At 43.3% G+C, this 25168-nt stretch overlaps 1 protein-coding gene across 4 annotated transcripts; it reads left to right on the forward strand.

Moving 5' to 3' along the window:
- Positions 1–404: 404 nt before the first annotated feature.
- On the forward strand, positions 405–25041 carry sun1b (Sad1 and UNC84 domain containing 1b). 4 transcript variants are annotated; one of them, XM_079282393.1, is made up of 23 exons: positions 4418–4551; positions 6641–6738; positions 13704–13898; positions 14257–14525; positions 14814–15086; positions 15217–15351; positions 15650–15778; positions 16457–16540; positions 17363–17473; positions 17614–17733; positions 17811–17904; positions 18412–18470; positions 19073–19257; positions 19532–19807; positions 19912–20004; positions 20861–20949; positions 21075–21219; positions 21308–21610; positions 21732–21816; positions 22431–22546; positions 22834–23001; positions 23072–23164; positions 23258–25041. In XM_079282393.1, the coding sequence occupies exons 2-23, from the start codon at positions 6656–6658 to the stop codon at positions 23372–23374; spliced, it is 3222 nt and encodes a 1073-aa protein (XP_079138519.1). In that variant the 5' UTR covers positions 4418–4551; positions 6641–6655; the 3' UTR covers positions 23375–25041. The 4 variants fall into 4 exon arrangements, with proteins under 4 accessions (XP_079138521.1, XP_079138519.1, XP_079138518.1 ...); XM_079282392.1 differs by lacking the exon at positions 4418–4551 and adding an exon at positions 6067–6234; XM_079282395.1 differs by lacking the exons at positions 4418–4551; positions 6641–6738 and adding an exon at positions 405–523.
- The last annotated feature ends 127 nt before the right edge of the window (positions 25042–25168 follow it).

Genomic DNA, 25168 nt, shown 5'->3' on the forward strand with positions numbered 1-25168 from the left:
TTCACTGTCCAGTCTCACGTTCTGCATTAACATATCTAACAAACCTTGAGACTCAACTATTTACGGATGAGGATCAAGCCATCACCTTGGTTTAGGGTCTCAATACTCTTAAAGGGTACCTAATGACCTTTACTAAAGATAAATTACTGAAGATAAATTACTAGAAGCAGTTGTGGTAACAGTAAATCAACAATAGTTTTTATTAATTTTCAAATTTTTCAGCAGCCACTAAGAGGTGCTGTTTTATTTTAAAAGTCAGTTTCCAGCATGGGGATTCTAGCAGGTTTCAGGAAGCGGTTTGATAGATCCCTTATATGGTCATTCTTACCATATAAGGAGTGACACACGTGACGTTGCCGTCGCAACGGAAAATATGACCGTGTGCGGGAAAGGCGAACGTTGGACTATGGTCCTCTTTTTCAGGGAAGTAACGTTAAGTGTGCAACTGCTCTATAAGCTCTAACGAGCTGTAGTGTTTACTAACTTCTGGATCAACACATTTGACAGTCGTCAGAGTCTACACGTGAGTATAACTTCTGTGTTGATAATTTTGTAAATTATATCCACGCGTGCGATCCTGAACTGTCAGGAGAGGCTACAATTTAGCTCCAATCTTAAAGTTGCTGATAGCGCCATTAACGTTTTGTCTCTGTGGTGCTGTGTTTTTGGGGAACACGTTGTTTGTATCTGCAGAGTTTTGACTGTAAAAGAAACGAAAAAGAAGAGGCACGTAAAGAAGCCAGGAGACTGACTCGCGTTTTGGTTTTCCTGACCAATAACCAGTAGCAGAAGGCTAACGTAGGCTATTGCTCACTGGACTGTTTGTCTACGGACTTATTAAACATGCCACTTTCTCACATTGATAATCACAGGAAGGCTTATTGAATTGGCTTTCACTAAATCACAGTCTGTTCCGACTATTTCCTCGCACTCAACATAAGAAAAGCCAGAGCATCCATTCAAAGCAATGCACTGCACTTCTGTACTTCTGTTGTTTTTGCGACAGTCATTTTAGCTTCTGGCATGTCTTTCTTTAGCTAAAGTTGTTAGTTAAACTGTTCCTCTGGTCCTATGGCTGTTCCAGACACAGAGGAGTGGAGTTATGGCTGGAAGAAGAGGGGATATTGTCATAGGTTGAAAGTAGCCAACTACATGTACTCATTAATTCACTATTTGTAGGTACTTTCCTTGTGTATGCCCCTTTTATGTGCAACTTCTTACAAGTAATGTTAACCTTGTTGACCCTGTACAAGAAAGGAAATGCCTGGGGGTCCAGTGTCACCTTTCAGATGTCTATATGAATTGTTAGCAGTTCCACCAAAGAGACGTTTACCCATGAAACTTCTCACATGGTGTCATAACTTTCACATAACTACAGATTTTTGTAAGATGCTTTTATTTTTCTTCACGACCCCTCAGATTTATCTTGTGACGTATTGGAGTTTTTTGTGGAAGACATTTTATGTGTCACAGTAGGAGAAGCACATGTAAATAATAACATGAATGAAGACTGACTTGCATTTTTGATGTCATGGTCCGGTATTGTGCATGCTTGCTCACTGTTACTCTCACTGGGACACTTGAGCTGCTCCCCCAACACGCATACTTTTTATTTTTACTTTTAGTACATTTGCAGCTGCCCTTACAAGGTATGTGCAATTGCATGCATGCAATTGCAACATACTACTATTGTCCCATAACGATGCACCTTGAACGTTGACCCTATGGCTCATGTATCTCCTGCGTAGGGGATTGTGGGTCAGAATAGCCAGAGAAGCAGAATGTGTCTGGATGCAGAGGACATCCTGGTAGTTTAGGAATGTACTGAATTTGACTCTATGAATGTTTTCCTGGCTTACTAAATAACATGGTAGTATGGGTGTTGGAACGCATTGTTAAATATATTACAGCTATTGTTTAGAGGGGCCTAATCCTGAACCACTGGACTTAACTACCCAATATGCCAGTCAAGTTAATCTAGAGCACACAATTTGTTATCTACGCTGAAACAGGGTGTGAACAACCACGTTGTTTAGTCTTTGGCAGAGAGCTAGCCCGCCTTCTGCGAGGTCTGATGCCATGTCCACACTACTCGAGCACCGAAAACGGAGGAGTTTGACAACGCTCCCGAGGACGGATAAGTTTGAAAACTCCGGGTTACGTTTTCGTGTGGCCGGTCGATCAGTCAGATCTGATCCAAAGTCCTTCTGAATGAAGTGTACAGACTGCTGTCCAGCAGATGGTGCCTTGCCCCAGACCTTAATTGCTCTCATCAGTTTTTAGGATTCAGATTTAGGTATAAATAATATTTATATATATATCTCTGTACAGTGGCGGCTGGTGGAAAATGTTCTAGGTAGGGCCATCCTATCAATTTCAGCAAACATCCCAGTATGATTTATTGCAAAAAAAATGTAAGAATCAAACACGCATTATTACATAACATGTTTATTTATTGAGATGCCCCTATGGACCTTGTTATAGGAGGTAAAGATCAGGAGAAGTAAACATGAAGTGTAATTATGAATACTGATGTTAAATTAAGCTATGAGAGTTTTCACTGTTAATTTAACATCTCTATTACATGTTGATGCCTCCATGACCAAGTTAAGCAGATGAGACTGAGGACAACTATGTAGAAGAAAAGATGTTCACTTTGTCTAATATGTAGCTTGACAGAGTTCTCATGTGTGTCCTGGTGTTCTCATGTTTCCTTACCTCCTCATCCCTCACTCCCGTAACTGTCCGTGCTGGATCTGTCCCCGTTGTTTTAAAAAGCTAAATACGTTATCAACATGACGTCACCCAGCTAGCCAAACCTGTCTGGTGTACAGCTATACAGAAGCTTTGCTGTACTGCTTCCCTTTGCTGTCTGATTGTGAGGTCAGGCTGATCTGATATCAGCTCTTTGGCTGCAGCATCTCCGCCAAAGTTCTCCTCTCAAACGGGTCTTGGAGGAGGAGTGCTCGCACCAAATAATATAATTTATGATTATTATAATTTTTTTTTTTTTTGTGGCTCATGGTGGGGCCATGCCCCATGGCCCTCTATTGACCAGCCGCCACTGTCTCTGTGTATATATATATATCTGTGGAAAATGTCCTGCTGTGACTGCAGAGATGTCAGTTGAGTAAAAGTGCATAACTAGCAGCTAAATTGCACTTGAATTATACTCGCTCCAAAATCAATGCTTCTGTTACGTTACAGAGCCTTCAAGGTCCCGAATGATATTTGTATCAAGATGAATGTGAAGTTATTGTTGCGGCTTTCACAAGCAATACTACGGTGATTTATTTTAATGTATACATTACACCCTTTAGTGACTTTAAGAAATCTTGGATTACAGGTCTACACTTGTGGACTTCTATGAGTAATATAAGCAGTGTAACACACTATATTGAATCCTATTAACATTTGTATGAGTAGTGTTGATAGAGAATAGAGAGAACATTGTAATAACTTAATTTATATTGCATTGGGACACTGGTTCATTGAGCAAATCCCATTTTTTAATGTAGCAATGCTGCAACAATACTGACGCCAACCTTTTCCTCTTGCTGCATTCTAAGAATTAGCTGTCGCAGTTTGTTTCAGCGTTGAAACCTTTTCGATGACAGACAACAGCGCTGAGGCCATATTCTCTATTTAGTTTGGAGAATTTGGGGACTATAGGGGCAGTTTGTTGACACGTAGACATGGTGGGGAAACAGGTTTTAGCGTTCAGACCTTAATGTAGGGATTTTTTGTTTTACAGAAACCATTTAAAAGTTGTCCAGCATAATATGAAAAATTCAAATGACTTGAACATTTTTCCACAATTTGTTTTTGGGGAAGGTTTGCTTGATTGGGCCTCATCCCCTCAGGATTTAAAAAATCCTGACTCTGTTCCTGCAATTAAGCATGGCAGGATATGACACTGACTTGCCATCTTTGATCCTGCACTTGTTTACATGATGATTGATCAATAACAGTAGGGGAATAGTGCATGCACATAGTACATAACAATAATACATTGTGATTGGTATATTAACTACCATTCATGGTGTCAGAAATGTGTTTTGAGATTGTTTTTGTGGCAGATGTGATGCAACGACCTTTCCTTTCAGTTGGAATCTCCTCCAGGGGTTCAATGTGAACTTAAACAATAGTGTGATCCCTCTCGGTGCTCGCAGCTCCAGCAGCTGTCCGGTGCATGCCGTTGCATCGATGCTTCTTTCCTCCAATAGATTTAAAGTGTGCGCCCTGGCCCGGGAGTGGGAGGATCAGCTCGCCAGCGATCCTTCTGGCTTTGTTACGACCGGGAAGCCATTTTGGAAATCTGCTTGTTGTGCACTAGCATAACACTCTGAAGCTACCAGCAAACTTTTGTTTTTTTCACCAGAAAAATACGCTTTAGGATCTGTGGGTGCGCAGTAATAGAACATATTTTGATTTCCGTTCGTCGGGATGCTGCCAGAAGTTTGCGCATCGTCCGTGATAGTAATGCGTGGATCGTTTCCCTTTGGATTACGCTCTTTAAAACAATAATATACATGGACTCTAACCACGCGGGCAAGTTGACATGCTACTATAACATCCTATGCCTTGATCCTACTACGATGTTCTGCTGTGAATGAGTCATTTCGTTTCATCCAGATTTATTTAGTCATTGCTGCGCTCCTTTACCCACAACTAACGCAATCTTAGGCCTTATTTTCTTGCGTGATTTTCATATGCGACATCAGCAGACAATACATATGTCTCATGTATGTCATTAAGAGTACGTGATTTGACTAGAGAAATGTAAATAGAACCAGTATACGACATGGGAATAGCGCTTCTTTGCTACAGCCTGTAAGTCAGTGCGTTCGCGTTGCCGAAATACATGGCGTCTAAATTTAGCACCGGGCAATGTGAGAACGTAACGGGGCTTATGTCATTTGGCCGGACACTATGTGCAGTTATTAATAAACTGAACGTATGTTTTGAACGTCACCTGTCTGAAACACTGTTGTGACAGTAGCTGGACTTAACGCACCCTGCGTAGTTTGCGTAAAGGAGCCAGCAAAACAAACGTGTGAGGAGACACGCAGCACTGTGGGACAGGTGTCCCTGTGTAGCGTTTTAGTGCGTGTATGTGTGTAGGATGAACGCATGCTCTGTTATTGTTGAACCTGTCTCTTAAATTATGAGCTCAAGGATTAAATTATGTCACATTTCTGAAAAGATTCAGTCACATACGAATAGAAACCGCAGATATTGCTTTTTTTTATTAAGAACACCATACTCTCCCTTATCCTCGGTTCTGCAGTTGATGCACTGTAGGAGCCGTCTGGTGTGTCATTTTGGTTTGCCCACAGTAAGCGCTGGCATCGTGATTCATTGCACCAGTTGTCGAGTCAAAATAAAACTAATCCCAGCTGAATTAAAGTAGTCCCCTTGGCTTTTGGATGTTTGTTTCTGTTTATCCGTCTTTTTGGCTTGGAGACTTTGACGCGGATTTGAAACATGATTAAGATTATGGGTTGAGGATTTGGAGGATTTTAGGGGAAAGGCCATCTGTTTTATTTGTCGCTTCGTTTCTTCATTATCAGATGCTGGGAGTAGGAGTTCCCTCCTTATTCAGGATATGGGTGGAGCGATATACAGCATGGTTGAGCTTGTTATGACCAGAAATGCTGAATCAAACAGTCGCACACAGTTATCGTAATCTTTTTGTTGGATAGAGCAAGGGTTAAAACATTTTGCATGAACCGTCATATGCGCTGCAGTTTTAGCTGACAGCATACACCCAGTTGCCAGTTTATTTGGCACACCTTACTAAAACTAATTCACTCGAATACAACAGTCCAATAACTCTTCCCTGCACTCTTGTATTGGACTGCATTAGTTTTAGCCAATGTGCACCAATGAACTTGCAGCCGAGTGTATTATGGGAACAGTATTTGCACAGCTAGTTTCCGTAAAGATAGTTTCCCTATGTGAAGCCCTCGGAGCAGTTGTTTCCCGCCCATTGCCTAAAATCCAGCCCCACCCCTTGCTGTTTCATCATACCGCTCATTCTCTTGTGCGGAGCTTACCCGAGCAGTCACTGTAGAAGTAGCTGTCCCGGTGAGGAGTCCACTTAATACAACTGGAGCGAGGATCGTCGTCGTCTCTGCCAGCCATTGCTGTCAGTTGCCGACCGGAGGAGAAGAGACGAGTCATTCATTACAGCTTTGTCAACAACCAGCGAGAGCCAACATGCAGGAAGAGGTCGGCCAATGCTCGTCCACTGTCCGAACCACAGTAGCGTTGTTGTTGTGTTCCTGAGGAAAAGGAATGTCCAGCAGCTCTCATTAGGGCCTGCTGGACTTTCTGACACGGTTGGACAGCGTAGCGGTAACCAGTGGTTGTGATTGTTGGAGAGCAGCCCAGTGCCAGTGCTGTATTTAATGTGTAGATGCGGTTCTGAATCCATTATTTTTAAAGACGGTTACACAGTGGCAGATCTTGAGCTCATTAGCAAAACTAAGTTGTGTGCAAGAGACAGGCTGAACAAGGCAATGCATGTGTTTTTGTGAGTGTGTACGTTTGGTTTGTTTTTGCTTGTTGTCATCTCCCCCAAGCCATGTCCGATTTGGCTTAAAGAGTCCTGTCCCTTGCATCCTGATTCTTGCAGCCTAAACAAAGAAGAATGACCATGGATTTTTCACAACTGCACACATACACGCCGCCACAGTGTGCTCCTGAAAACACCGGCTATACCTACTCTCTCAGGTGAGACCTCAGTGCTGTGCTGCCGTACGCTGGTTACAGCATCAAACAGTCAGGCCTGTGGCATTTCAGTTTCATTTGTGACTCCAGGTAGAATGAATTCAGAATATCAACCAGCTACTATGTTCCATTTGTCTTGTTTTCTCTAAAAATGATGCTATGGAGCATACAGTCGGCTCGACTGTATGTTGTTTTTAGGAAGCGGCTTGCTTTGATAGTCCAGCCCTGTTTCCCAGTTATAATGGAAATTGATTACAATTACAGTATGACGTGTTTAAATGTATTTACGTTGTTGCTTTTTAACTTGCAGAGGTTTTGTAAGGTTGGCCTTTTTTTCCTGTGGAAATCCTGTGACTCAGCCTCATGATTCAGTTGGTGTGTGTTTGTATGCTTAGTGGTGAATTTGAGGGCCTTGCACAGGGTAAAAACAGAGCATGCACTCAGATTTCTCTGTCCTTACTTTTACTATAATGTAGATTCAAGGTGCCAACTTCACCTTTTTTCACCTTTTGAGCCGGCACGTACCACTCCTGTAACACCAACCTCTCCCGTCGTGCTACTCATCCATGCATTGTTTCTTGGGCTCCTCATCACAGCTCAGGTATGTGTGGTTCGGCACTTCACTAGGAAGGTCTGTGCATGTGGAGGAATGCTGCTGTCTTTGGTGCTGTCAGAACGGAGGCCGGGTGTGTTGGGCAAGGAATGAAATATCACCTTGCCCCATGCTTAACTCACTTTCTGACTTTGGGGAATTTACTGTTTGGTGATGTCACGTTGATATGTAGAATAGCTGGTATGTTGTATCGTGACATAACTGGCAAAAGAAACCCTTAATAACATCCTCGTGATTTCAGGTCAGCTTTGTCACACGCTCAGTGCACACCAGTAACGTGAAAACTGGTCTTATGAGTCACACTGTGGAGACTGAAACTGTGGCGACTGAAAAGCTGAAACTAGCTAATCGTGTTCCTTTGAACACGAGAAGCTATTAATGAACCTCACGGTCACAGCCGTGGCCCTGATCCCAGGATTAGACTAATAGTTTATGCTTCTTGACTAGCTAGTTGATCGATCTGTGGATTTGAATAGCCTGTGTGTGTGCTGCAGCTGAGCGTTCACTGATTCTCAGCTCTCGAGAAACTAATTTAATGAAATGTAAATCATCTAACTGAAGTCGTTTAGTCGCACGTCTTTGTCTCAGCCTCGAAGCAAATAGCAGCACAGCCAGAAAGTAAATGCTGTATTTGCTGCTTTTTTGTTGTCGATTGTGTTCAGACGTGAGTGTCTGTACGTGTCTGTGGCCCACAGTGAATACAAGAGAGCAGTTCAAAGACTGACAGAGTCAGGAGACCGAGACCGTTGGCCCATCTGTTGCCAAAACTCAAAAGGGCAGTGACAAGCCATTGAATGGTCCAAGAGAAGAGTGAGAGGAGGCCACCCAATCACGCTCTGTTTCCATCCACGTATAGAGAAAGACCATTACAGCTTGGACCACCAACCGTGTGTTGATTTCATTGATATTGTAAATACAGTGAGGGAAACACTCTTATTAACAGATGTATAACCCAACAAGGTTCAGTGAATTGGGAGGCTTCTTTCTTCTCTCACTTCCTCACACGCTCCTCTTTACTGGACAGATTCTGTGATTTCACTTCGAGAGATTGTAATCCTGTTTGATCATTATCTGTCATATTGAAGATGTTTTGTGCACTGAGGGACTTTGAAAAAGAACGACGATGTCTTGAAGCTAACTTTGAATTGAGGTCTTTAGAGAATTCACATACATTTGGAAAGCCTTTTAATTTGAGGGGCTCTTTTTTACGTGTATTTCTTGCATTTAAAATAATCGATAAAGCTTTGTGATTTGCATCCCGGCTGGAAAGTGGTTCAATCGTTCTTTACACTCTGTCGTTTTAGCTGTTTTAACTCTTGGAAGACAGACTGTTCCCGTCTCCTCACTAAAAGCAGGTGTGTGTGTGCTGTGTATGGACGCACACAGACAGACGATTCATATTTTATGATGGTGAAAGTGGGTCAGGGGGGTTGGCATGTTTTTTCCAAGTGTGGCAATAGTAAGCAGCAGCAGTGATTGAGTCATCTGCTTCTGGATGTGGTCGTCTGGGAAGAGCAGCAGCAGCCGATAACTGATGATAAAGATAAAACATTGTTTGAGAGATAAGCGGTAGAAAACGTACAAACTCAACCTCCCGTCCTCTAAATCTGAGAGAGCATATACAATACAGTTGGAGCTTTCTCTGTTGTGAACCTCGCTCTACAGCACGAGGTTCAGGGATGCCAGTTGGACAGGCGCTGTTCACGCTGCTGTCACAGTTGTTCTGACATCTGGTCTGAGTGTATTTTCAGTTTGTGCAACACTAGTCGAGTGTTGCACAAAGCAAATGACAGCAGCTGGAGCCAAACTGTGCCATAGTCGCTCCTTTTTGGTGGCCAAGCCAATGACAACAAATACTTTTCTTTAACTGGTCCTGCTTTTCAAACCGTCACTCCTCCAATGAACAGATCCATGACGAATTGTAAAAGCCGACCATGTCTCCTCGCTTGCATGAAGCATACGTGGAGGTGTTTTTAGATGTCGGAAGCATTTGTGTTTCTGTATCAGCCAGGCTTGTGTTCGTTTGTGTCACAGCATCTGTCTGTTGGAAATGCTAACAGCAGCCTCTGCTACTGATCAGACTCTCTTGAGCCAGGCAGCTGTTTAGAGACAACATGAGACGGCACACTATAGTGCTGTAACGTGGCGAGTGAAGGACACCATGGGGGAGAGAGAGTGGGCAGAAGGAAAGTGGTTTCCGTGGGAGGGAACATGAGGGTGGGCTGGAACGATCCTAATCACAGTGCCAGATTCTACCCACCCAGAGATGGCTGGATGGAAATTCAAAGGCTCTTTGCTCTGTTGCAGACTCCCAGTTCCTGGCCTCTGGTAAATATAGGCCTCTTCAACTCAGGGGAAAGGACTTTCTTAACGGATTGAGGAAACGCGAAAGGCAGAGTGTGCTACGTTTGTGCCTGATTTGGTATTTTCCCCCAGATTTCTCTTTTTAGCTGAATTCCAGAGGGAAAAATGAGTGCAGTATAAGTTTAGTAAACGCAGCATGATCATACAAGTAGGGAGGAGATTAAAATGAATTGTTGGGAATGGGTGACAAAATACTGTTTACTTCAGCCGAATTACAGCATCCCAAGTCTCTAAAGTGATTTGGTGCTGGCAGTGATCTAACCCATGAAGACTGAAGACTCCCTCTGCTTGTGCTTACAGTATTGTGCTTATCATATATCATCTGTTCTGTGTATCACAGGGGGAGAAAAACACATTGATGTAGTCCAGATCGTATTATAGACAACCAAAAAATAGTAATGTTTTATGAGATTACAGACTCGTTAGTAGAGAGTGTCATCAGTCTGATTTCAAGATGTGATGTCCGACTCTGTTAGACAGGCTGTTGACATTTACAGGCATAAAATAAAGTTGTATTTATCTTTTCATTTATCTCACGGTAGGACAAGAATCTCTGAGTGGTCTCACCAGAGATGCACAGTAAACACTAACTGCTACCTCACGAATGTTTTCAGTAGCTTTGAGGGGCCGTTTTTCCTCCATAAGTTTCTTTGGGAACAACATGCGTCTTGTGAGAATTTTTTTTTTCTTTTTTTTTTCTCAGTTTTCTTGTGCGTGTGAGTGTGCAGGCTTTCTGGCAAGCCTTTGACGGGCTTTTGTAACTACACTTTTGGTTTTGAAGTTGAGATTTACAACTCATGTGGTTTCTATAATCTCTGAAATATGTTTGAGACCACAAGTGGTGGCCAGTGTTTCATAGTTGGGCATTTCTTCTGCAAGTGTGTTACTATTTGAACTCTCGATAGTAGACTTAAATCCCAGAGCTGCTGATTAGGTCCTGTTATAAGATCAGTTTCTTTGTTTGTTGTTAGTAGAACGGGGATCTTATTTTGTGTTTTGTTTCCTGTGGAAGTCTAGCAGAGAAAAGAAACTAACCATTTCATTTTTTTATTTGGTTAATGTTTATTCAATTAACAAATCAAGTTTTTTAGACTGTTGGTCAGACAAAACAAGCAATTTGAAGACGTCAGGATCTTAGGAACATATTTTATTTACCCAACAATTAATCATCGATCACCAGTATAAAGAGAATAATATGTAATGCATTATTGCTGAAAATAACCAAACAGAAATATCATCTGTTCAAATGCAAAACACATCTGCTTTGTAGAGGGTAAAGATCATTGCGTGTGAACCTGATGTCTCATTGTGGCCGTCCTATGCTTTGTGATGGGTGATCACTTTTTCAGCATAGACCATGCGAAGCAGGCAGAAGGTGGGTGGGTGGCAAGTCCCTTCTAGTGGCAGCGAACAAACATGGTACTGGAGGTGTAGACTCGCCAGAAGTGATGTTTTCTTTGTCATGGAGGAACTTGTCTTCCGCGGCTTTGTGGTTTGATCTGAAAGAAATGATGATGAGCCATAGAAATGGATTATAGTAGAGCCGATGTCAGACTGAAGATGGAAACAGAGTGTAATGTGTTTACAATTGTGTCTGATATCAGGCAGCTGATTCCTGCCAACATTGAGCCCCATCCTTCATGCTATGTCCATAATGTCATGTGGTAAATAGCACAACATAAGCTCCTAAAATGTAGAATACTATCTGATCGGATGCTCTGTGTAGTTGTGTCCTGTAAGAAGGCTGGCTGTGCCCACCGAGTGTGGGAAGAGCATCAAAGCGTTAGAGTTATGTAAGGAGAGATTCCAGGAAGCTGAATGTCACGATGGAAGTACCGCCTCTCTCCATACTGTTGGTCTGTCTCTCTATCTGTGTCTTTTTCACTCGGTTCTGAAAGCACAGTGTCCGTCTCTATTTTTATCAGTGATGTGGGCCGTGGGAGAGCAGCACACAGATCAGATTTCAGGACATCTGAAAAGAGTTTGCTAACTAATTGAATATTGTGTGCAGCTTCTGATGACACAGGCTGGGATCTTAACAGTCGCCAAGTGTTAAACATTGTTTCAGTTTGTTTAAGGGCCGTGTGATCGCCAGCACCACATGGAGATCTTAATTTTGTGCTAACCAGATTGTTGTGTTCAAAATAAAAATCTATGTGACTGTTCCTGGTTAGCCAGGTAGAGTAAAAGGTTACATTAACAATTGCTCCTGGCTGTAGGCTACACAGACAGACAGACAGACAGACAGTTTTCTTCCTCAAACACACCCTGCTCTGCGCTGTAGCTATATTTTGCTACTGAGAAGTTTGTTCATGAAATATTGTTATGAAGTCATATTCACTGGAATGAATGTAGCTGTCTTCTATGTTGGAAACTCAGCTCCGCCGCTCAGCCCCGCTGCTATTGTCCATGATTTGAATGTCAAATTTGAATCGGACAAGCAGTGACGTAAATGTGACTGGCAGTTCTGTGGATATCTGGCCGCCTGTGTTCAGCTACTGAGAGTGTGTCTCTACAACAGGAGGCCACAGTGAAAGTGAGCTCTCTGCTCAACTGTCGCAGCATGGCCTCTGGCTCTGGTATTATTGGCAGTGTGTAACTATCTCTCTCAGGCAACTCGGTACACGTCGAGATATATGGTCTGTTTGATACCGCTACCGGTCCTTCCGGGTGAGATTTTTTTATTTTTTGTAGGTAAGTGACTGTGTCAGGAGATGGGTGTGTCACACACAGACACATGGCCCTCGAGCTACAGGAACACACATACATAATTGCGCTGTTTGGACAGTTTTGTGAGGTTATAAATCAACCTAGCTTTATCTTTAATAGCTTTATCTTTATCTTTAAGAAAGAAATTGGCTCTCTGTGTGTAATCCTCAAGGTTTAGAGCCGGAGGTAGGGCCAGAGAGCAAAAGGCACTGTTCTTGTACACATGCACACTGTTGGTATTGCTCAGTGTAGTTTGTCTTGTGTGCAAGACTCTGTTACGATATACGCCTCAACTCAAACACTTCTTGTTTGTACAGCAAAGGTCCCGCCTTTTCAAGCGTCAAACAGGAAGTTTATTCTCTGTCCTTCAGCGACAGATAAAGTGCTTTGCCCCTCCTTTTTCACCCACCCTCCCGTGCATGTCTGTAGAGTATTTCTGCCTGACCTAGTTGAGCCACATGCTGAGGAGTTTACGCAGTCTGCAAAGGGTCATTTTAGTTTGTTGTTATAACTGATCACACAATACAAATATTGTAAGCTGTCAGTGAACGAAAATCAATTATAAAATAAGAGCTTGATTTTATTTATTTTACCTCTAAAATTGTACCTGCTTTACCACAGCAGAGAAAGAGGGCATAGGCGTGGTAGAGTTCAGCGTTGTTTGTTTGTTTGCACCAGCTAAGAGGGATTATATAAAACTATTTTTATCATGGTTCCACTGAATTTTGCAACTCGTTGCCTGTTAGTCGTGTCTGAATGTTTGCCTCGACTCTGCCAGGTGGGTGTGGCACTGTGAGTCACAGCTGTACAACGCATGGCAAACTCGAAACTTACAATGGTGTGTTTCCACTCACGGTTGGCTTTCGATTGCAGTGAGTGAAGAATCTTTTTTTTTTTTTTTTCAGCCTACTTGCATACTTTGGGATGGTTATGTGGCTTTTTTCTTTTTCTTGAATTTTACTTTCAGAAGCACACTGGGCCTGTTATTTTGTGTTGTTTTCTCCCTCCCTTGTGAGTGAGTCACTTCCTTCTGGGCCCACTGCCAGTTGCGGGGAAAAACCGCATCACAGCTCTCTACCCGGACTGTCTGTTCCTGCATTTTGTTTGTTTTTACTTTTAAAAGAAAGCCTCTCTGAAGATGGTGCACAAATTAGGAAGAGAGCAGGATATCCCCGTATTGATTTGAGGTTGGAGTTGCTCGAGGTCTGTTTGTTGTCTCCTTCAGGATTTTCCACTTTCTAACGTTCCCGCTCTTTCTGCTCCACTCCTGTCTCTCTCTCAGCTCCAGCTACTCCACAGCAGCGTTAGATTTTGAGAAGGAGCACCAGATCCCTGCCGTGTACGAGTCGCCCAGGATGTCACGGCGGAGCCTGCGTCTGCAGACGGGTGCCGGGCAACATGGCCACGAGACCCTGGCCGATTACTCTCAGAACCACAGCAGCAGCAGCAGCTACAGCAGCACCAGGAGAGAGACACGGTGAGACCAGCAATGGACGGCAACACTCCCACACAACTAATGAAGCAATTAGCTCTGCTGTATAGAAAATACACGTCTACCAGTGATTCAGCATGGATAACGGCTTGCAGGCGTTACTGGCCTTTTTGTCTATGCTAGCAGCTTAAAGTAATTTTGATGTGTGTGTGTGTGTGTGTGTGTGTGTGAGAGCAAGATCTGCAGCGTTGTAACTAAGTTTGAATAATAAAACTTGTAAAGGAAGATCTTGCGCATCAAACCCGACCTTTAAACTAAGCAACCAATCTACTTCCTGTTTACATTCCGTAGCCACACTGGTTTACATGTGATAAAACTCACAGCTCATGTTCTGCTCTCCCAGGACGCTGCGGAGTAAAAAGCAGCAGCAGCAGTCCAGTTCCAGCTCGATGTCTTTATCCTTGAGCCAAGCCGACACACCGAGGAAAACCCTCTCCTTCTCAGCCGCAAATACCCCGATTGGCGGCGGCAGCAGCAGCAGCATCAGCATCATTCACGAAGGCAACACAGCGTCTGATGGCTCTTTGCGCACCTCCATCCTGGATCAGTCCCACCTGAGACAACGCACCGTCACCACAACCACCACTTCTACTTCTGTGGATGGACACTGGGGTCAGTTGATGAAAGATGTGGATTCCATCACAAATGAGCAGTCTCACTGTATAGTTCATGCAGACTTTTGCATACAATTATGAATGCTACTATGAATTTATACTTTCACACAATACTTCCTCCACCACTGTATGTATTTACTATTCCACTATGTAACAAATGAAGCAATGTACTTGCTTAGTACCGTCTTTACTAATACTCTATGAACATTTCCCTGTGTGTTATTGAGCTGAGTCTTATTTTTACGTGCTCTCGCTCTCTCGTTCTCTCTCTCTCACTCTTTCTCAGGGAAGAGCTCCAGCAGTGACCACAGGTCATCAAATGTCAACGGCGACGCCAGTGCGTCAAAGTCCCACACCTCACTCGCCAATGGATACATCTGCAGAGACTGCTCTTTCGACTCTCCGAAGACAGACTCTCCTATCACACAGTCTTCATCATCATCATTATCATCATCTCAGGCTGCACAAGCTTCCTCAGAAGGCCTCTTCTCTTCCTCCTCCTCCTCGTCACCTTTCACAAGCGTATACTCCAGAGACAGGAGTCGAAGGAACAAGACTGGTGAGAAATGGTTGAGTTTGACTGAAATGTCGTTCTTCCTCATATTCGGCAAATGTATTGGAGCGGGGCGGTGGAATCGGCAGTATGTTGTGATGATGAGAATGTAACTAGTAGTGGCGTCTCTCTCCAGGTGTCCTGGTGTCCATGTCTAACACGTGTGTGCGCTACAGCAAAGGAGCCCTGGCCCACATAGTGTCCTTAGTCACCCTGCTCTTCAACAATGTGCTCTGGCTGGGTTCACTGGCCAAGAGCCTTCCAGGAAAAGGTATAAAAACAAGAGATGTTCTTTGCTCTTCTCTTCACCCATCATTCTCTTGTTGTTGTTTTTTCTTCTTCTGTCTTTTGCAGTGGCACTTTGTCCTGAGTTTGCAGTTTCATTGTCTATTTCTATTTCACATGTAACCTTATTGTCATTCCTCTCACCGGGCTTTTCATAGCATCCTGTCGTTTTACTCGCAGGCTATCTTATCACCATTTTCTCTTCGTATTACTGTGCATCTCTAGCATAGCCTTGACCGTGCGTTTTGACTAACGGAGATTGTGCGGGGCGGGTGTGTCACCAGGTGTCCTTGCGTCATTTTCGGACTCGATGAGACAAGCCTTGTCCTCCACTTTTTCCCAACTGTGGCTGTTTAAGCAGACCACTCTCCACAGGATGATGGGCTACAGAGCTAATGGCTATGAAGGACAAGGTACCAGCCGTGACTACAAAGGGCAGAGCCCCTGACCTCTTCTATTAATAAACTTTCTACTCACTATTTCTCTCCTTCCTAAGATCTTTCCTTTTTTGTTTAAGGAGTAAGAAGCCTCATAATAGGATAAATATGTAGTTGAATTGACTTTGAAGGATCTCTTCATAATCTCTGTTTCTTTCTCAGTCCATCCGGCCTTCACTCTCACACTGTTGCTTTCTATTTCTGAAGGAAAAGGTATACTAGAAACTAAATACATCCCCCAAATTCGGACAAAACAATCACATGACAAGTTGCACCTTTAGCTCACATGAGATTGTAAGATGCACACTTTCATGAAAACTCGAGCAGAGCTAAAAAGACACCCTGACTACCTCCTTGATGTTTATTTCTAGTATACTGCTGATTTAATTTGGTTCTTTCACAGCTGCAGGCTAATTTCATCAGCTCACATGTCTTTATTCTTGTTTCCAGCAGTTGTAAACATAAATCCTCTTCAACCATTTTCATGCAGATCTATCCTCATTTTCTTCATGATGAAATCAAGCTCCTCTGTGCCCGTCACGTTGCCGACATGTGCATTTACTCTTCTTCTTCATCGAACGCTGATTTCGTCACTATTTTCTCACGCGACGTGGTTTTTGTTATGTAAATAAATGTGTTGTGCATTTGTTGCAGCTCACTCAAGTTTCTGTGGAAGCATGAATGTGAAGGACCTGGTGACTGAAGATGCATCGCATCTCAAACTCAATGGTTCCCTGTGTAAGCAGACACACAAACCACACACACACTTTTTTTTTTTCTTTGTATTTTCTTGTGGTGTCAGTCATTGACAGAGTTAATTATATGCGTGACCTGTGTTAGGACCAGTGAGCAGAGGTTGTGTGAACTGCTTTAACCAATCAGCAGATACTTCTCTTTCAATCAACCAAATCTGTTTGAGGGACCAACTTGACATAAATGATCATTTCAGACATTTATAAACTTTAGCAGCCCGCTTGTCTTTAGTGTAAAGTTTTTATTTTACACTTATACAAAAAGTATAAAAACAGACATGGACAAAGAAAAGGTCATGTAGTGGACCTTTCTCTTACATTTATAAATAATATAATATATACAACTAAATATGGATCAAATGTGAAGAATAAAGTAAAATAAGAGACAAACAAAGCAATGCAGCTTCACTCATCTGACAGTAAACTGAATTTTGGATCATAGAAAAGAAGTGAAGTCCACTTATAGCCCCACATTTGTACAGTTGGACTGATAATGAAACGGTTACAATGTAGTGAAAGTTTCATTCATATATATGTTTAGCTTTTCATGTTGTCATCACATACAGTAAATCGCATATTGTGCAACGTGCATGCATGTGGGCCACTTGTATTTTATTTCTATTACAAACGTATGATTTAGTGTTGCTTCTTCATTTTGTAGTTACATTTCTGTTGATTGGGTTATTTTCAGAATTGTTTTTTAATGTGTTTTTTTTGCTTGTAAGCCATCTTAATGTCAGTCATTCATTCATCCTTTTTGTGTTTGTGTGTTCTGTTTGCCTGCCGTCCATCATTTCGGGGCACGCAGGCGACGACTGTAAAGGGAAGCAGCATTCGGAGACGCACACCGTCCTCATCACACAGGCCTCCAGGCCTCGACGCCTGTTGGGCGCACTGTGGAGCGTCCTAGCTTACACAGGTCAACCAGCACCTCACTAATGTCGATGACAGCCTGTACATGTACCGTTGCATTACTGATGGGTCTATAACTCAACCTCTTTGTAGATATGGGCCACTCTTGCTTGAATTAATCGGTTGAATTTTGTTTTTGTCTTCCAGGTCACTTTCTCATCCAGCCTGGTTACTGTGTGGTGAGAGCAGGCCAGGTGTTGGGATCCGGGGTTGGGACCGTGGTGCAGACGCTCCTTTCGTTGTTCTGGATGCTCTTGGCAGCTCCAGGTTGGTGGTACTTTGGTCTCATCCTCTTCTCTGCGTCTTTCTTCTGCAACGTGGTCTGATTGTGTTCTCATTCTCAGTGAAGGCAGGCAGAGGGCTTCTGTGGTTTCTTGCAACAGGATGGTACCAGCTGGTGTATCTCATGGCGCTCCTCAACGTCTTCTTTCTGACACGGTAAGAGCCCGTTCCTCCTTTTATTAACCTTTTCATGTGTAAATAAGCAACTGTTTGCTAACAGATTCACCATGTGATCTTTATACGGTGATATTATGTCATTGGTATGTCGTGTCCGCTGCCCCTACATGACCATCGAGGGCTAAAATGTTCAAAATAGATCATTTTCTGCATCATCATTAAGATTTAATGACGAGATAGTTGTTAGTTGATGAAGTTATAAGATTGTTCAATATTTAAATGAGAGTAAAAACCACTAATTTTCCAGTGAAGCCACATTTTTCAGAGCTATGGCAGCAAACATGATGGATTTATTTACCCGGTGTCTTGAAATACTGCATTTTGATGAATAATTCAAGCTAACTTGTCACGAGGAGCAGTGCCTGTATTACTCTGAGGAGTTTGGACCGTTTTGATTCATGAGGGTCCTTGTCTTTTTTGTTGTTAACAGCACACACTCCACTCAGTTGTGTGTCTATCTAACCAGTGTGTGACTCTGTGTTTCAGATGCCTTCCCACACTCTGGAGGCTCCTGCTGCTCCTTTTGCCCCTTTTGCTCCTCCTCGGTGAGTTTATAAGAAGCTTTATCTTCTTTTATAGCAGTTGTAACCCATTTAGTGAGCACATCCAGAGACGGGTCGGCCGGTAGAGAGGCAGGAGATGTCCTTACCAGCACGCGTCCCCTGAGTATGCTGCAAATCAGATTCAGGTCAGCCTTTCTGGGCTTCTACTGAGTTACTCCAGTCTGTATCAGCATTGCATACTTACACTGCAGCAAAACACAAACTGTCATTTTTACTTTATTCTGTTTGGTTGTCTGGGGAACTACTCCATAATTTACATACTTGTCCCTTGAATCCTCACTTTTATTTTCCTTGAAGTCCGTTTTCAAATATTAATTCTGTTTGTGCTTGTTCCAACACTTAAGTGCAGCTACTGAACACAAGACACCATTTTTTTGCTGCAGCTTTACATTCAACATTGTCTGTATGTTAGCCTGTCTGGCATCTGTGATATTGACCATCATTTAAAATACATTACTGAAGGTTTATCCACACTTTGTGAGTTAATGAGTAACCAACCTGCAGATGAGTGTGGGTTAACCTTCCCAGTCTTTTGTCTATATATATATATATATATATATATATATATATATATATATATATAGCTTTATGGTTGTGGGGTCCGTCCACTGCCGTCCTGCTCGCCTACCTCCCAGCCATAAACCTAACCGAGTGGCGTCCTGCGTCTCCCTTCACCCTGCTGTCTAACTTGGTGCCAGCTTCTGCTCCAGTTCCTGCAGCAGATACTCCAATGGAGCTCACCTCAGCCACCCCAGTCTCACAGGCACCAGTAAGACACAAAGATGAAACGATGACTAGCTCTAGATAACGATGCAAAAGCCCTGCGTGTGTGTGTATGAATTATTAAATGATGTATGTTGCGGTTCAAGCATGTTTAATGTTTCAATGACTACAGTTATTTTGCCCTGTACTTAATTGCACACAGATTCTGTGTATATTAGAGATACATCAAACTATTGTGTGTTTGGTACGATCCCAAGCTGTTTTGGAGTCACCACAAATTTGTAATTTCTTTTCTATATGTATAACCTTCTCTCCCGCAGCCGTTCCTTCCCCCTGTGACGGTCTCAAGTGTGGACTTGGAGCGACTGGAGCGCGTGGAGCGCCAACTAGCCCTGCTGTGGGAGCGAGTCCAGCAGGGTGACCAGAAGCAGGAGCAGCGTCACGGGGACGTTCTGGGTCTCTACAGCACCCTGAAGGAGAAGCTCCACACTCAGACCGACAGGGAGAGCCTGGGATTGTGGGTGTCCTCGCTGCTGGAGCAGAGACTCGTTGTGTTACGGGGAGAGCTGGAGCAGGAGAACACGGCCAGAGCACAGGTAAAGAGATGAAGAAAAGTGTTGACTTACTATGGTGACGTTTTTATTGAAAGGTTTACGTGCATCTCACTCTTTCTTTCTTTCTTTATTCCTGCTCCTTGTAGAGTGCAGAGCAGCGGAAACAGCAGCAAGAGGGTCAGGCTACACGGCTGGCAGATTTAGAGTTGCTGCTCAAGACTCTGGCTGCCAAGACTGAGGTACTGTCAGCAGATTCACAAACGAAAATACCTGCAAGATGGCTTATTTACCTTGCATGTTTTGATGTTTGTTACTTTACACGCTAAGCACACACTACTTGTTAATTTGTGTCTTTGTAAATAGACGCAAAACTAAGTACCAGTAGATAAATCATAACAGCAAGCAGGCACAAGATTGCGATCCATGATAAAGTACAGTATGTAAGAGTAAAAGATAAATATTAAACATTAACAAGGAACATACAACACAGGCTGTCATACAAAGTCTAATCATCAACTGATCAAAAACTAGAGATGCACTGATTGCATTTTTAGTTTTAATTACGTGTTATATAAAGCTGCTTATAGCTAATGTTGGTGTTAAGACGTTAAACGAGTCATAATCCCTCTCATATCTATTTTATATTGCCGTGAAAACATCTCCTTCAAACTACTGTATTTATTTAAGTTTTTCGGAAAAAACAACATTTTACAAGGTTACATTTGAACACATGATAGTGTTACAATGTACATTCGCCCAATACTCAGTTTTACCCGGTAGAGCTTGAAGTAGTTGTTAGCTCTATTATAAGCAGGATCGGGGCATCGCTACAAAAAACGATTGTAATAGCATGAGATAATGGGAAGCATACCACAACAACAGAGAGACAACAGCGTTAAAAAGACCAAATAATATCCTGATGAGCTCAGACAGCCTAGAACAGATATGAAGGCAGACCTGGTTGTGTTTAGGTCTGTATACAGAAGAGCACTGGTGCTGTATCAGATATCTAATGGAAGTGTGTGCCTGGGAAAATGTCATGAGTATAGTTTCTGTGCTATTTTCAGTAATCCATATACATGCCATTTGTTTAAGGAGATGCAACAGAAGAAGCAGCATGAACATGAGAAGCAGGAAAGAGAGAAGGAGATTGTCACGTCAGCAGCAGACACAGTTCCCATCAGGTACAAAGAAATAACTAAACATTCAAAACCTTCTTTTTTTTCTTCTTTTCACTACGTGCTACTCATATCTTCTGATGTTCTTCAAAATTATGACCGCTCACATGTCGATTCTGTCTTTCACTCAGTGTGGGTGTGAAGCAGGAGGACCATGATGCTCTGCTCGTGGAGGTGCAGAGACTTGAGGTGGAGCTGGCCAAAATCCGACAGGACCTGCAGGGTGTTGTGGGATGTAACGGCAAGTGTGAGCAGCTGGACACACTGCAGGAGACCGTAAGTAACACAAATATTGACTCCTGTTTGGGCTTTAATCTGCCTTTGCTGTGATTCAGTTTTCTATGTACGTTTATTCTTTTCACAGATATCCGCCCAGGTGTCCTCCCAGGTGCGTAAGGAGTTGCAGGCCCTGTTCTTCGGCAGTGGTGAGCAGGGAGCGGTGCCCGAGTCTCTGATCCTCTGGCTGTCCCAGCGCTACGTGACCACACCCGACCTGCAGGCTTCCCTGTCCTCACTTGAGCTGAGCATCCTGAGAAACGTGTCCCTGCAGCTGGGGCTTAACCGCGCCCAAACCCTGGGTGAGGCCGGGTTTCAAGCCGAGACCATCGTTAAGACTGTAACGGGAACTGTCCAACACACCGCTGCCGCTGAGGGACTGACAGAAGAGGTAATGGGCATACACGTCGTCTGTCAACATCATCATTGCTGTGGGGGCTGAGCGCTGTTAAAATGTGTGTTTGAGGCCCTTATTTAATCTTTAACTCTTGTGATGCGTGTCTCTACTCCAGCAAGTGAAGCTGATTGTCCAAAACGCTTTGAGGCTGTACTCCCAGGATCGAACAGGCCTGGTGGACTACGCGCTGGAGTCTGGAGGTAAGAAAGAAGCCTCTCGTCGATGCCTGTCCACCAAAGTCTTTACCCTATAACGGGCCGATACGTCAGCTAGCTGGTCTGTGCTCTCATGTGTTTCTGTTTTGTAATGTTTGTACAGACATTAGTCAGGCTAGAGGACAACAGGGTATTAACAGCAAAAGCTCAGGCTCCATTGTCAGGCGTGTTACTGAGCAGTCTGTTGACCTACATGAGAGAGTTGCTTCACAGTGCACGTGGGATTTAAGACGACCTGGTAGTCTCGTAGTTCAGACACACTCGTATAATCACAGCCACCCTGGTTTGTTTTGAGCCGGTGACCTTTATTGCATGTCCTGTCTGTCTCTAGTCGCACTATTAATACAGGCAGAGATGCCAAACATCTTTTAAAAGATAGTAGGCTTGGCCATTGTAACTGTATGTGTTAACAGATATGGGCCATGATTCTAATGATGAGGAAACCTCAGCAAACACGAGGAAGATCTATCTTATCTTATGTCGGAGTGTACCGGTACTTAGAAAAGCTTGAATGCAGGCTTTGTTTCCTGAGTCTCTCTCCTTATGATAAGTGAAGTGAATTAATGGTTATTTGATATTAACCCTTTGTGTTGGTTCAGGTGGCAGCATCCTGAGCACTCGCTGCTCTGAGACGTATGAGACCAAGACGGCCCTCATGAGTCTGTTCGGCCTGCCGCTCTGGTACTTCTCCCAGTCGCCACGTGTCGTCATCCAGGTGAGCCTCCCCAGGAGATATCCATGAGAGAAATGTCTGTTTTACTGATTATGTAAAGATAGTTAATAGATACGTTTCCCTTCTGTCTTAAGACAATAGTCAGGTGCCATGTGGACTTTGAAACAGCCTTTTATTGCTGTAATCACTCCTGTAAACACGGAATTTTGTTGTTTGGAAGACATTCCCTTGATTTAACAACACAGTCTGCTGAAACCTGTTGGAACACTCACACTGGCTACGATTGTGAAACTTATTTAGGCATTTCTCCACTCACTTCCCTTCCCCAGCCCGATGTGTACCCCGGTAACTGCTGGGCGTTCAAAGGCTCTCAGGGTTATCTGGTGATCCGGTTGTCCCTGAGGATCCTGCCTACATCCTTCTGCGTGGAGCACATCCCCAAGGCCATGTCCCCGACGGGAAACATCACCAGCGCCCCGCGCAACTTCACTGTTTTTGTAAGAGACACACTGAACATACTGGGCATAGTTGATGAGTGCCCATTTTTGACTGTTTGCTTTTGTACAGGGTCTAGATGACGAGTACCAGGAAGAAGGGAAGCTGCTGGGGCAGTACATATACGAGGAAGATGGGGAGTCACTGCAAAGCTTTCCTGTTATGGTAACTTAAGACGCACCTCCAAACCCATTAGAAGGACAAAGCAGTTCATTGTCTGCCAGCGCGTTGTGAATATTCCCCCTTCTTCTCTTTCAGGAGCAGAATGACAGGGCCTTCCAGATCATCGAGGTGCGGGTGCTGTCTAACTGGGGTCATCCAGAATACACCTGCATGTACCGCTTTCGAGTCCATGGAGAACCTCGGCCTCAGTGAACCAACCGCTACCATTCTCGCTCAAATGACATATCACCCTATCTGTACATAGCTCTGGCCATCTTCTTTAAAACGGAGGGGACTCGACGAATGACGCAAAAACAGTGAAGTCGTGGATTGTTTGAGGAATGTGCCCAGACTGAATCATGGACATGCGTTTTGTGATATTGGAAGAATCTCAATGAAGTCTGTATGGGGACTGTAAATGATCGCGGAAGAGGAATAGAACCACAGAAGAAGCGAAAACTCCCAGTCCCCTCTTCATAAAAAGGCCTCTTGCACTGAATCAGCCTGTGAGGGGTGGCACGCTCCACTGGGCGGACAAATCCATCCCCATCTTGGCACCTTCCGCTACAGGGAGGTGGAGGCTTGAAATGGGGGATTACAGACTCAGCTCCACCATTTCTTCACACGCTCCATCTCTTTGTAATCATCTGTATTTAACTTTGATTCCCTGTCAGTCGACTATTTTGAGGATCAGAGCCACTGCATCTTTTGCCTGTGGCGCTGTCCCGGCATGTCACTCTCTTTGTTGCTGTCGAGTCTCTGCAGTGGATTTATTTGAGCTGTTTGGGCAGCCTGTAGGACTGGACCACACTGGACAGTGGGTGTACAGTGGACACGCAAGGTTCACTGCATTCAAAGGCTCGGCGTCATGCATCCGCATAGCCATAACTTTTGGAAGAGAACATGCTGCCTATGGACACACTGAATGTTTCCTCGAGTGGAGGCTTGATGCAAATCATCCTTTAGCTTCACAGCAACACTGTACTCATCTGACCTGAGCTCTGTGTGTTCAGAGTATTTGGAGGCTCTTCACTATGTACATTAGACGAAGTATGTGTGTGGTTATGGATGGACTCCAGGATTAATTCTAGCATGTGATTCTTCCCAAACCATGCTACTTAACTTTTACATGCATCGTGGATTTACATGAGCGTGTGTCCTCTTTGAAGTTTTGGCTCCTGTGCCTGGATCTCAAGTTACTAATGACTGACGTTGAAGGCTAAACAATATAACTACTCCTATAGACAAGTGTGACTTTTCTTTTCCGTTTCTCTAAAGAGGGGACTCTGTCTGTCTCCTTGCTCAGTTATAAACGCCCTCCTCACATGGACTCCCTCTATTCTGAAACCCTGAAGGAATGTAATTTGTATATTTCGTTGTTGATAGTTGGTCCTTTTTATTATATCTGCTTTTATCAGTGTTGCTTTATAAAGAAAATCATCCCGTCATAATTATTATTGTATAACTACCATTATTTCTACTGTTACTCATTGTGGTGTTTTACTTTTTTTGGTATGTTTTTGGGGGTTGTTTATGTCAGAGGATGCACTGCAACAGCTTGTTAGAGAAATTGTTTTGGCACAGGTCTTCACAAAATTTCTTTTTTTTAAGTGGCGGGTGAGTGTAGCGATTGATTTAGGTTGCATATATTGGGAAGTCTAAAGTCGTATGTATAAAAAATGTTTTGTGCACAATCTTATTTATTAACAAGTCAAATAGTGAATTCAAGAATTGAGTTGCTGCAATGTATATTTTGTCAAAAGCTGTTCAGTGCATTTTGGAACCATCTTGGGACTTTTTTTTTTAAGATAAATTGCTATTTTTGTTCAGTCATGAGATGACTGAACTGCTTTGGAATATATTCCAATAAAGACTTTAATTTTGAAGAACTTGTCATAATATAATCATGGCTGAAGGTTTAGATTGTGATGCTATCTTCAGCAAAAGCTTTATGTTTTGCCCATTTATTATCATAGAGAAAATGCTGATTACTATACAATATTTTTG

Source organism: Melanostigma gelatinosum (genome assembly GCF_949748355.1).
Source record: "Melanostigma gelatinosum genome assembly, chromosome: 13".
In the NCBI taxonomy this organism is placed as follows: domain Eukaryota; kingdom Metazoa; phylum Chordata; class Actinopteri; order Perciformes; family Zoarcidae; genus Melanostigma; species Melanostigma gelatinosum.